Source organism: Gopherus flavomarginatus, chromosome 4 (genome assembly GCF_025201925.1).
Source record: "Gopherus flavomarginatus isolate rGopFla2 chromosome 4, rGopFla2.mat.asm, whole genome shotgun sequence".
NCBI lineage: Eukaryota > Metazoa > Chordata > Testudines > Testudinidae > Gopherus > Gopherus flavomarginatus.
Window position 1 is genome coordinate 29,388,863 of NC_066620.1, and position 13,971 is coordinate 29,402,833.

The 13,971-nt window shown below is 42.3% G+C and overlaps 2 protein-coding genes across 4 annotated transcripts in view; one reads left to right on the forward strand and one right to left on the reverse strand.

Annotated features, from left to right (window-relative positions):
- The window catches only part of RPS27A (ribosomal protein S27a), a 391,102-nt gene that overhangs the window by 139,295 nt on the left and 237,836 nt on the right, over nt 1–13,971 (reverse strand). The gene's annotated exons all lie outside the window — the stretch shown is intronic.
- Nucleotides 1–13,971, forward strand: part of RTN4 (reticulon 4) — a 95,339-nt gene that overhangs the window by 13,390 nt on the left and 67,978 nt on the right. The window contains exons 2-3 of one of the 3 annotated variants that reach the window (XM_050951770.1): nt 10,210–10,266; nt 11,038–13,488. The exons of 1 other annotated variant lie outside the window; for it this stretch is intronic. In XM_050951770.1, the coding sequence (XP_050807727.1) occupies nt 10,210–10,266; nt 11,038–13,488 (2,508 nt within the window). The remainder of the gene's footprint in view (nt 1–10,209; nt 10,267–11,037; nt 13,489–13,971) is intronic. One more of the 3 variants, XM_050951771.1, reaches the window with a different exon arrangement.

Sequence of the window (13,971 nt, forward strand, 5' to 3'; positions counted from 1 at the left end):
GAAAGGGGAACTACACAAAAATGAGCAGATTACTTAAACAGAAATTAAAGGGTATAGTGCCAAAATTGAAAAGTCTGCAAGCTGCGTGGAAACTTTTTAAAGACACTATAATGGAGGATCAATTTAAAAGTATACTCCAAATTAAAAAACATAGTAAGAGAAGCAAAAAAGAGCCACCATAGCTAAACAACAAAGTGAACGAAGCAGTGAGAGGCAAAAAGGCATCCTTTAAAAAGTAGCGGTTAAATCCTAGTGAGGAAAATAGAAAGGAGCATAAACATGGCAAATGAAGTGTAAAAATACAATTAGGAAGGCCAAAAAAGAATTTGAGGAACAGTTAGCCAAAGACTCAAAAAGTAATATCAATAAATGTTTTTAAGTACATCAGAAGCAGAAAGCCTAAACAACCAGTGGGGCCACTGGACGATCAGGGTGCTAAAGGAGCACTCAAGGACGATAAGGCCATTGCAGAGAAACTGAATGAATTCTTTGCATCAGTCTTCATGGCCGAGACGTGAGGGAAATTCCGAACCCTGAGCCGTTCTTTTTAGGTGACAGATCTGAGGAACTGTCCCACACTGAGGTATCATTAGAGGAGGTTGTGACGGGTTGGATCACTTGGGAGCTGCCATCCGATGTGCCAGGACTACTACTACCCCTGCCTTCTCTGCCAGCTCGGGGCCCCAGCACCCTGTTTTGCAGAGCCAGAGACTCTTGTCTGCTCCAACAAAGACCCAGGGACTGAATTACTTGCCCCAAAGCTGCAGGTTTACCTGAAAGCAGCTAACAGAAGTGTTCCTGTCTTTAACGTTCAGATGCCCAACTTCCAATGGGGTCTAAACCCAAATAAATCCGTTTTACCCTGTTCGCCCTCTATAACAGTGATAGAGAGAGATGCACAGTTGTTTGCTCCCCCAGATATTAATTAATTAATAAGCAAAAAGTGATTTTATTAGATACAGAAAGTAGAATTTAAGTGGTACCAAGTGGTAACAGACAGAACAAAGTAAGTCACCAAGCAAAATAAAATAAAATACACAAATCTATGTCTAATCAAACTGAATACAGATAATCTCACCCTCAGAGATGCTTCAGTAAGTTTCCCCACCCCACCCCCCAGACTGGACACCTTCCAGGCCTGGGCACAATTCTTTCCCCTGCTACAGCTCTTGTTCCAGCTCAGGTGGTAGCTAGGAGATTCTTCATGATCGCTCCTCTCCCTCTTTATATATCTCTTGCATAAGGCGGGAATCCTTTGTCCCTCTCTGGGTTCCCACCCCTCCCTCCCAATGGAAAGACACCAGATTAAAGATGGATTCCAGTTCAGGTGGCATGATCACATGTCACTGCAAGACTTCATTGCCCATTTGCCAGCACACAGGTATACAGGAGGACTTACAGGTAAAACACAGCCATCTGCAAACAATGGTCCTGGTTAATGGGAGTCATCAAGATTCCAAACCACCATTAATGGCCCACACTTTACATAATTACAATAGGCCCTCAGAGTTATATTTCATATTTCTAGTTTCAGATACAAGAGTTGTACATTTATACAAACAGGATGATCACACTCAGTAGATTACAAGCTTTGTAATGATACCTTACAAGAGACCTCTTTTATGAAGCATATTCCAGGTACATTATATTCACTCAGTAGCATATTTTTATAAAACCATATAGACTGCAATGTCACACCCTCCTTCTGAACTTACTGCCAGAGACTTGGACACTGACCATGGAGGAGGCAGTATACCTAAAATTTGTTTTTGGGCTCCCCTCTGGGGCAGACACGCCTGTGTCCCCCAAAAGGGAAAAATACCCTGATCCAGCTGTAGGCTCACAGCTACCAGCTATGACAGCCCTTTCACTGGCCAGCAAACCACTCCCCTCCCCTCCTTCACTCAGGTTGGGTTTGCTTCCAGCTAGAGTCCTTGGTGTTTGTTCCCACTGCAGCAGTCACCAGGACCCCGACTTCCAGCCCCAGGATACATGTCTCTGTGCACCTCTTCCACGCCGTTACAGCCAGTTCATGCTTCTGGGTCTTAATTCCTTTGTCTTTTAAGTCCAGGGTTTGCTGGTGGGCAGCCTTTTCCTGCACAAATTGCACATCAATTTCCATTTGTCTTCCCTTGAGACCACCACTCGATGAGCTGGGATATCACAGAGAAGCCCCTCCTGCCAGAACAGGCACCCCTCCACTCCTGTCTTGCTAAGTTAACCACTCCAGTCAGCTTCAGCACAGACAGAGGTTGGGCCACACCTGTCTGCAGTTCACTGAAACTGAGATGCACTCAGCTCAGGGGCTTCTTTAGCCTGGTCTACACTGAGGGTGGTGGTGGGTGGGATCGATCTAAGATATGAGAATAGCATAGCTGAAGTTGACGTATCTTAAATCGACTTACTTCCCATCCTCACGGCACAGGATTGACGGCCATGGCTCCCCCGTTGACTCCGCTTCCGCCTCTCGCCCTGGTGGAGTTCCAGAGTCGACGGGAGCACGTTCGGGGATCGATTTATTGCGTCTAGATGAGACCCGATAAATCTATCCCAGTAGATTGATCGCTACCCACTGATCCGGCAGGTAGTGTGGACATACTGTTAGTTAACAGAGACTTTCCCAGTGCCCAGTGTTCAGCCTTTCTGGGCAATTTGCAGCTTGTATAGTTCTAGCGTCTTCTGATCTTCAATCTTAACGTATTTTGCTTCCTTTTCTGTCCCTACTTCCATTACCGAAAATAACAAACCAGTAACCAGTTTCTGTTCTCCAGCCACCACACTTAAAACTCACTTAAAATCACTACCAGTACCTCAGAGCAATCAGCTGTGCACAGATTCTGCTCAACTATGCCACTGTGACAGGTTCTGTCATTGAGGTTTTGGAACAAATTGATAAATTAAACAGCAATAAGTCACCAGGACAGGATGGTATTCACGCAAGAGCTCTGAAGAAACTCAAATGTGAAATTGCAGAACTAGTAATTGTAATCTATCATTTAAATCAGCTTCTGTAGCAGATGACTCGAGGATAGCTAATGTGACGCTGTGACATTATTGACATGAACTGTGACCGTATAGGTCATTGTTGCAACCAAGGTCCTATAATTGCACCAAATCTTGTACAAAGGAGTTCCAGTAAGGTGTCTATGGAAAGTTTATGATTTGCTGGTCATGATTATGCTATCTGTATGTGTGTATCATTTTTGTAGTTGAAGTTATGAATATTGGCTATGTACTTAGAATCAAAACACATTGAGATACAAGTAGCCTCAGTGGAGCATTTGGTCAGCTTCTTGAGAGAGAACTATTCTCAGTAAGTGCCCAATCAAGAAGCACTTAATTGACAATGAACTTTGGGAGATGCCAATCCACATCTGAGCTTTCCTGGGGACATTCAAACTAACTTACATGTAAACAATGGTGTTGGCCTGTAAAGAACTGAGTCATGCATGGATATGTGACTTGCCCATGTGACTCCAAACTCCATTTTGTTGCTGTGACTTTACACAGGAGAACCAAGGGGTTTCCGCCCACGAGAGAGAATATAAAAGGTCCCGGAAACCCCTCTGTTTTGTCTTCAATCTTGCTTCTGGAGGAACTTGGGTACAAACTGAAGCTCTGAACAAAGGACTGAATGACCCATCCCAGCTATGGATGTACTCCAGAAACTTGATTTGAACCTGCAGTTTATTCCATTACTGCTACAAGCCTGAACCAAGAACTTTGCCATTACTGTATGTAATTGATTCCATTTAACCAATCTTAGCTCTCATCTATATTTCTTTCTTCTTCTAAATAAACCTTTAGATATTAGATTCTAAAGGATTGGCAACAATGTGATTTGTGGGTAAGATCTGACCTATGTATTGACCTGGGTCTTGGGCTTTGGGATCAGGAGAACCTTTTTCACTTTTACTGGGGTATTGGTTTTCATAACCATTCGTCCCCATAACAAGTGCCACTGGTGGTGATATTGGGAAACTGGCATGTCTAAGGGAATTTCTTGTATGGACTTATAGTTAGCTAGTAGGGTGAAACAAAGTCGTCTTTGTTTTGGCTGGTTTGGTGTGCCTTAGATGTGGAGAACCACCAGCATGGGGCTGTAAGAGCCTTGCTCTAAGCAATTTGTCCTGAATTGATACTCTCAGTTGTGTCCCACCAAAGCCAGCATCATTACAGATACCAGTTTTTAAAAAGGGCTCCAGAGGTGATCGCGGCAATTACTGGCCTTTAAGTCTGACTTCAGTACCGGGCAAACTGGTTGAAACTATAATAAAGAACAATATTTTCAGACATATAGATGAACATAATATACTGAGGAAGAGTCAAGATGGTTTTAGTAAAGGAAAATCATGCCTCGCCAATTTACTAGAATTCTTTGAGGGGGTCAATGAGCATGTGGACGAAGGGGATCCAGTGGATATAGTGTACTTAGATTTTCAGAAAGCCTTTTACAAGGTCTCTCACCAAAGGCTCTTACGCAAAGTAAGCTGCCACAGGATAAGAGGGAAGGTGCTTTCATGGATTGGTAACTGGTTAAAAGATAGGAAACAAAAGGTAGGTATAAATGGTCAATTTTCACAATAGAGAGGTAAATAGTGGTGTCCCCCCAGGTGTCCTGGGACCAGTCCTGTTCAACATATTCATAAATGATCTGGAAAAAGGAGTAAACAGTGAGGTGGCAAAATTTGCAGATGATACAAAATTACTAAAGATAGTTAAGACTGAGGCAGACTGCAAAAAGGTGTAAAATGGTCTCTCAAATACATGTAAACTGATGGGGTCTAAATTAGCTGTTACCATTCAAGAAAGAGATCTTGGAGTCACGGTGTATAGTTCTCCGGAAACATCCACTCAATATGCAGCAGCAGTCAAGAAAAACAAACAGAATGGTGGGAATAATTAAGAAAGGGATAGATAATAGGACAGAAAATATCATTTTGCCTGTGTATAAATCCATGGTACGCCCACATCTTGAATACTGTGTGCAGCTGTGGTCGACCCATCTCAAAAAAAATGTATTAGAATTGGAAAAGGTTGAAAAGGGCAACAAAAATGATTAGGGGTATGGAATGACTTCCGTATGAGGAGAGATTAATAAGACTGGGACTTCTCAGAGATGGCTGAGGGGAGATATGATTGAGTTTTATAAAATCATGACTGGTGTAGAGAAAGTAGATAAGGAAGTGTTTACTACTTCTCATAACACAAGGACTAGGGGTTACCGAATGAAATTAATAGGCAGCAGGTTTAAAACAAATAAAAGGAAGTATTTCTTCACACAACACATGGTCAACCTGTGGAACTCCTTGCCAGAGCATGTTGTGAAGTCCAAGTCCATAATAAGGTTCAAAAAAGAACTAGATAAATTCATGGAGGATAGGTCGGTCCGTCAATGGCTATTAACCAGGATGGGCAGAAATGGTGCTTGGGAATAAGCAACAAGGGATGGAACACTTGATGATTACCTGTTCATTCCCTCTGGGGCACCTGGCACTGACCATTGTCGGAAGACAGGATATTAGGCTTGATAGACCTTTGGTTTGACCCAGTAGGGCCACTATCTTCTCATGTTCACTTTTCTCTGAAGGCTTTTGTTGCTGCCTTGCTTGTGCTCTCCTGTTTTCAGTTCCCATGGAACCTTTGCTGTTCTCTGATTATTATTTTGTCTGTTTTCTTTGTTACTTAGAGCTTTTATACTAAATGTATACATAACATGTATGTGAGTACTGATGGTTGTAATCAGAACATGATTACTTTGTTTTCAGACGGTTGCTAACAGGTAACAGTAAAATTTAGCAGTGAAAGTGGGGATTTAAAGCAATATATACATGCCATATTGTCATTTCTGTAAAAACAAAAGGCCTATTTATGTTCTTGAGACTTAAAAAGTGATCATCAGATTTTAAATGAAATCACAATGTAGTTTAAAGGCATAATTATGAGAATTCACATTATTTAAGTATATTGGGAGAGTCTTCAGGTTTCTTCAGTGGTACCAGTTATCCGAAATAAATCCAGGTAAATCTGAATTGTTGTTAAATTGTCTAATGGGAGAAATACTATTGAAATTAGTCACTTTTTTTTTGTATGGGACTGTTCTGACATCTGAAGTATTTTCCTTATACTTTATCTAGGTATAAGTTCAGATATGTGGTTGAGACAGTTCAAAAGATTACCCCAGTGAACAAAAGGTGAAGAGCTACCAGTAACTTGCAGTTGTGTGACATGGTCTCTTATTTATTGCTACTATATCCATACTTTCCTTGGAGTGAGGAATGGAGGTGTGAAGGGAAACCTTTTAAATATGTTTCTAGTCTGAAACGTTAATTTGAGAGAGAAAGAGAGAGAGAGAAAATGTGTGTTTGACTTGAACCCCTTCCACGTCCACTTCCCCTCTCTGGTCCTCATTCCTTTTCATCACAAACCTTCCTTTTTATTTCTGATAAGAGTCCAGGCTACAGCAAGTTGAGCTGCTGCCTCTGATATGTAGAGTTAGCAGCATAGCACCGCAAAGAGATTCCTCTAGGCAGCCTGCATCTGTTTTTCTGTGAACTGGGTTTTTCTGGGGTGTTCTGGTTTGTGCCAAAATCAATAGGCTTGTGATCACTGATGCCTAAAACAACCTGAAAATTTGAAGTTAATGGCATGCAGCTTTCCAAAATTGTTGTTACTGACAGAGAAATGCAGTTGAACTGGGTGTTATACCTTCCTTTGCTTGGCTGGTGATTGTCTTGTTTGACCTCTTGCATAACACACACCATAAAATCTCAGCCAGTAATACGCCTGTTCTTTTGTGACCTGCAGTACTGTATGTTGACTAGTATCCAGTGAGAGTATCTAGTCTGTATAAGAATAGTCACTTTAAAAATTCAATTTGAATATTGCTTTCACATATTCTGAATTAGGGTTGAAATTTTCTAATCGTGGTTGCTAAAATGAACTTTAGGATAAAGAGTTTGAGCAAATCCTTATAGCCATTTTAGTTCTAGAAATTAAAAAAAACCCAAACTCTCTCTTTTTTTTTTTATTTAAAAAGAATAGACATTTATTTCATAAAACTAAATTGGCTGAACTTTGAAATTTGGCATCTGAACAGTGTTCATCTTAAGCTACTTGCACAACCAGGTTTGGCAAAAATTGTCTGAATGATAGAAGTGATTTTTTTTTCAATTGTTTGCTACCCATTGAACGTGTTTGCACCTTTTTACATGCCACATTGTACACTGAATCTGCCTTATGTGTTGTGCTCAGATTCTTAGTTGGACAGCCAGTGTGAGAGAGATTGTCAGTGTTTACAGAAACTCCTAGGAAAATTCTTCCAAATAAATGCATGCTAATATATTATCAGGAACAGTACAACTCTGTAGTACTTCCTAGTTCACTCAAGATACCTTGTAATGCATTGTTATGTGACATCAGAGATGCTGTACCTTACAATAAGACTTCTGATATTTTGTGATGTTGCCAGGAAGCACCATGAAGATCTCTGGGAATAACCCAGATTAAAAACAAAGCAACCAAAGACAGTATACATTATCTTGCAGCCTGCTTTTTAGGAGCATTTATTATGTGTTTCTGTAAACTTAGCCATGCAGAAAAGTTGTTTTCAAACAAATAATAGCAACCCTTCTACCCTGTTCATCTCAATGAGATGAGAAATTGAGAATCTAACTGAACTTAATTTTAGTATTTAAATTATCCAACTACCATATATACTCGTTCATAAACTGAATTTTTTTTAGTAAAAAAGGGAAGCACCAGAGAAGGGGGTCAGCTTATGAACGGGTATAGAGAGGGAGAGGTGGAATGCAGCCCCTCCCTCCAACAGAGGGAGCAAGGAGAGGCAGCACAGCCAGAAGGGAAGAGGCGGGGCCAGAGTCTGTCTGCTTCTGGTCACGCTGCGCTTCCCCCAGCCTCCAAAGCAGCTGCAGCTCTGAGGCTGGCAGGCTGCAGCCATGCTGCTCAATCCTGTCCCCCAGAGCAGGTTGTGGTTGCACCGCCCGGCCCGCCGGAGCACACTGTGGCTGTGCTGCCTGGCCCAGCTTGCTGGAACATGCTGCGGCCCCGCTGCCTGGTCTGACCCACCGGAGCAGCCTGTGGCTGTGCTGCCCAGACTGCCGGAGCAGCTCCAGCCAGGCCAGGGACATCCTCCCCTGGCCCTCCCCCAGATAAGGTGAGAAGGGATGGGATGGAGAGAGTGTGAGGGTCCCGGGCTAAGAGTGGGGTCATGTGGGGGGTGGTCACAGGGGTTACTCCCCTGACCCCCAGCTTCTCCCCTCTCTCCAAAATAATTTCTCCACCAGTTACTGTCCCAGCCCGTCAGGGTAAGCAGCTGGTGTGCGGTGACACTTTGTTTACTTAGGTTTACCTCCGTGCCTGTGGACTCTCAAGGTAAACAAACCATCTCAGCCCACCAGCGGCTAATCATAATGGCCTGGGAGCCAAAGTTTGCTGATCCCTGAAGTATAAGGTCAGCTTATGAACGGATCATAAAATTTTTCTGTTTTTACTTATTCCTCTTGGGAGGGGGGGTCGGCTTATAAAGGAATCAGCTTATGATCGAGTGTATACGGTACATTAAATTTTTTGCATTTCCTAACTTTAATGTCCTAGAACAGCTTTAACTTGAAGGCTTTAACTTCCTGTCTTGTACTTGAATGTTGCAAGATTAGTCATCTTTCTGTGACCTGGCTATAGTGGGTAAACAAAGGACAGCATGGCAGCATCAACTCTGGATAATTTATTTGTTTATATTGTTAGGAGTCTAATACAGTGGTTCTCAAACTTTAGCAACCCAAGGACCCTCATTTTGATTTAAAAATGTTTGCATACCCCCAAGCTGGCTTCTAATTTTCCCTGGGGGTGCTGAACCCCTGCTCAGCCCCAGACCCTGCCCTCACTCCATCTCTTCCCCTCAAGACCCACCCCCTGCTCCATCTCTTCCTGCCCCTGCTCAAGCCCTGCCCCTCCCCTTCCCTGCCTCTTTCTGGCCCCTTCCCAGAGTGCACCCTGTCCCTGCTCCTTCCCCTCCCTCCCAGCTCCTCCTGTACACTGCGGAACAGCTGTTCCGCAGTGTGCAAAAGGCACTGGGAGGACGGGGGAGGAGTCGTCCAGGGCCACAGGCCCCACTGATCGTGACCCCTGGAGCCAGAAATGACTCACGGATCCCGTGGTGTGCCCTTACAGACCCTCAGGGTCCATGGACCCCAGTTGGAGAACCTCTGCTTTAGTATACTCCTGGGGGACTTCTGCACCAAAAAACAAAACATTCTGCACACAATTATTTTAAAATTCTAAATATTTTATTTGTCAGAGCCCAGCAGGAGGGCCAGATGCCTGCATCCCCTCCCCCCTGCCCCCCAGAGCCCAGCTGTGGGGCAGCTCCCCAGGCCAGACACCCACACTCACTACCCTCCCAGCCCAGAGACTCATACCCTCTCATCCTCCAGATCCCAGCTGCAGAGCCCCCCACCCCGACACTTACATGCCCCCTCTACCCCCAGAGCTCAGCTGTGGGCCCCACCAGCCCAGACACTCGCATTCCCTTCCCACCAGAGCCCAGCTGTGGAGCCCACCCCAGCCCGGACACCTTCATCCCACACCCCCAGAGCCCAGGGATCCAGAGGAAGAAACAGCCTGATGCTGCATCCTGGCCTTGTTTGGAGTTTCCCGCATGCTGCCTCCTTCTTTCAGGATGTACTGAGAACTGCAGCTGCCAGGAACCCTCCAGCTCATCCTCCTTTCCTCCTCCTCCTCCTCCCCCGGCAGTGTCTTTTATGTGCTGGGTTCAGCGGATCTGTAGCCCATTTCTGTGGAAATTCTGCGTGCACAACATTAATTTCTGTGCAAATTGTGCATGGACAGTGGTGCAGAATTCCCCCAGGAATAATAGCATAGAAGCTTGGACAATTAAGAATGAAGATTAATTGCTGTAGTTTACTGCTCTGTCTTAGAAGGAGCTCCTGGCTTGGGGTATGGGGAAGCATATGTAGCCTTAGTAACACCCACATGATAAAATGGAGAATTCTGAATTCAGAAACACCATACTTTGTGGTTTGTGTATAGTCCTGTGGTTTCTAATGTGGATGTAAATACTAGTTACACATTGTTACTGATTGTGAACTGAATACTTGCTTGCTTACTCTTCTTTTCAAACTACCTAGCCTTTATTTATTTCTGCTGAGGTTTTATGTATTTGTTTTTCAGATGAGACCCTTTTTGCTCTTCCTGCTGCATCTGAGCCTCTGATGCACTCCTCTGCAGGCAAGTTCTTTCTGCTAGCCTTTTGTCTTAGAGTACATTCTGCACTTCAACTGTCATCTCATTAACTCCTTCCAACTAGTTTGCATTTACTAAAAGTTAGCATGGGTCCAAGAATAGTATTTATCTGCTCAAGATTCAAATATGCATTTATTTCTATAGATGGCAAATAGTTCCTATTATAAACAAGCTACTGCTCTGTAGATTCTTGGACTCTTGATACAGGAAATCATGTGATACAATTAACAGATTAAAATTTTAAAGCATAGTTGCTCTTACTGACTAGTGAAAGCTTTAATCAGTAATAACTTTCTGCAGTATTTCATGTGTAAATGAACTCCATGGTATAGCATTTACTCAGTGGCTGTTCTTCTAATATGCTATCCATTGAATCACTTTTTTGTAAAAGGGAAAATAAGACCAATTCCCCTTCCACCTCCCCGCCAACACACACACCTGGTTAGAGTTGCCTAACATTCTTATTGGTGCTACTTGGATTGGATACTATTCTCCTCTGATCTTTTGATCTTAACTAATCTTTGCACTGCATAAAGTTGCTACTTCTCTAACCTTTTGCATACTTCCCTGCTTGCTAAAAGGGGTGAAATAGAATAACATTATATTCTAACCCACACTTTTTTTAATGGCTAGTAATATTTGATAGTTTTAGAGGAATATTTTAATAACTAATATTATTTTGAACTTGTCATACAATTTACATTAACTTTAAGAACACTTGCATTCTCTAACTTTCCTTTCTGTCCATGGTCACAGAAAAAGTTATGGACTTGCAGGAGCAGCCAGGTAGCACTATGTCGTCTGGCCAAGAGGATTTCACTGCAGTCCTGCTTGACACTGCTGCTTCTCTTCCTTCTCTCTCTCCTCTCTCAGCCGATCCCTTTAAAGAGCACGCAACCTTTGATATGCTATCAGATGGATTACCTGCAAGAAGCATTTACAACAAAAATGAAAGTGAGGCTTATAAAGAAACTAAAGAAATTGCGAGGAATCCATTTCTTGTAGAGAAAAATGCCAGAGATGTTCCAGAGATGGAATATTCAGAAATGGAATTCCCATTTGCTAAAGCAGACACGGCCATTATATCACAGACGATAGAAGAAAAGCTGCTAGAGAACAGTAAAGAAAGGTTTAATCTAGAAAAAATCCCTGCACATCAGCACCATACATCTCCAGAAGTTCCTGTTGATTTGTTTGGAAAGCATGATGAAGAGGCATCTACCGAGAAAGTGAAATATGATAGCAATGATCATGGTGAAAAAGTGGCTTTCGAAGAAAACACTCCTATAAGGGAAGAATATGTAGACTTCAAACCATTTGAGCCAATATGGGAGGTAAAAGATACTTGCCATGGAGTTAGCAGCTTGAAAGTGGTTGTTGGAAGTCAGGTAGATAGCAAATTAGAAAACAGTTTAGATGAAAAATATGATGCAGATAAACTTCAGATACTAACAATACAAAAAGATCTTGAAAACAAAAGTGAAAGCAGTAATGAAGATCTTTCTTTCCCAAGCACCCCAGAAGCTATAAAAGAATTGTCACAAGCTTATATTACTTGTGCTAAATTTGAATCTACTGTAACAGTTGAGGACAATATAGCTAAAACTCTTTCTCCATTAGAGGAGGAGATGTCAGAAAATAAAACGGATGAGAAAAAAATAGCAGAAATGAATGCCCAGATTGGCACGGAACAGAATACCAGCATTGAAGTAGTAGGCAGGCAGAGCCAGGAAGCTGACTATGCTAAAACAGATAGTTTATCAGAGATGTCTGCTGATACTGCAACAAATATGCCTGAAGGTCTTACTCCAGATTTAGTACAAGAAGCATATGAAAGTGAAATGCATGATGCAGCATGTACAAAACTTGCTTATGAAACACAGATAGATTTAGTCCAAACATCTGAGTCATCACAAGAGCCTTTGAAACCTGTGATACAGCTCTGTCTCTCATTTGAAGGAGCTGAAGCTGCCCCATCGCCAGTGTTGCCTGATATTGTTATGGAAGCCCCACTAAACACTGGAGTTGCTGGTGCAGATGCTACTTCTGGGCAGCTTGAAGCCTCCCCATCAGAAGCTTTTACTTCTGTCGTTGATTGTGAGAATGTAAAACAAGAGTCTGGGAAATCTCCACCATATCAAGCGGCAGTGAATGTATCATTAACACAGGCACAAGAAGCAAAGGAGGAAGCTGTATTAAAAGAACCTGATCATAAGAGTAGTGCAGTTGCTGAAGAAATAGAGACTCCTTATATATCTATTGCTTGTGACTTAATTAAAGAAACAAAGGTCTCCAGTGAATCTGCTTCCCCAGTCTTTATAGATTATTCAAAGACACTAATAACAGAATGTGTTTCACAGCATGTGCCTGAACATATCGAGTCCTTTGAAAAAATGTCACCCCAGTTTGGAAAAACTGCCTTGTTTAGTGGTCAGCCAACACCTGAGCTTCCTCAGAAAGAACAAGTAGTTGCATCCCTCACTGTGGAAGATAAATCAGTTGAAAATACTGACAAGATTGATGATGGTAAGGAGGGATTTACAGATTTGTTACATTCCTCTGGCAAACCCTATCTGGAGTCTTTCCAACCTGAACTGGAATCTTCCATAACTACTACTACTTTGCCCTCTGAGTCAGCTTTTATAGAAATAGCCAAGGAAAAAATTCCTCTTCAAATGGAGGAGTTGAGTACTGTGGCCTATTCAGGTGATATGTCTGTTTTTAAGGAATCAAAAATAGTAGACAAAGTTCTTTTACTCACAAAGTCATCTCCAGTCACACTGACAGAAGACTTTATGACATTAGTCAGTCCTAAAACTGCTCCTGAATTGGTAACAAAAAACACTGAGAAAGAAATATCCCACAAAGATGAAAGTAAACAGATTACTAATGTGATCAAAGCTGAGACAAGTCACTTGCCTTGTCCAGAACTATCCCATGATCTGTCTTTAAAGAATGTGCAAGTGAAAGCTGAAGAAAGTATTCTTGCCTTGGAAAAGTCCTCAGAGGTTTTGGTCAGAGAAATGCCTGAAGTATCCAAGGTGGTGTTACTGCCTACTGATGTTTCACCTTTTACCACTGAGAAAGAGGTAGTCAGTATAGGAAAACCCGAAGCTCTTGAGAAAGAAGCTGAGAGAGAAGTTGCTTCTGTTAAAGACAAGGAAAAATCTACTGCTATATTTACAGCAAAGATGAGTAAATCCTCAGGTAATCTGCATACACTGTCTTGCACTTCACTAATCAACATATTTCTTTAGCTAAACGTAAGCATTAATGACAATTTTTGTTTTAATGGATCACTATTTGTACATTTTATTGTCTAACATATTTCTGGTGCCCTCAGCTTAACATGTGAGTACTGTATTAACATTTACCCCATCCTGACTATGCCAGTATTTTTTTGTGTTCAGTCTTGCCTACCAGCCACTGAAGGTGGATTTCCCTTCCCCAGTCTTCTCCTCTCCTCTTTTTACTGGTCGTCTATTGGCACAGAGCTTTACCCTGACCAAGAGAACAGCTTACTGCTTACTTCACAATTTTTTGGTGCTCCTCAATAAACTGGGCATCAAAAGCCCTGGAAACCAGTTTTTATTTCTTGAAGCCACGCATGTTATCTCCATGTGGCTAGCCTCAAGTTTTGAGACCAAATTATCTGTCAAAGGCAGGTTGCCATACTAACTGAAGTGGTGA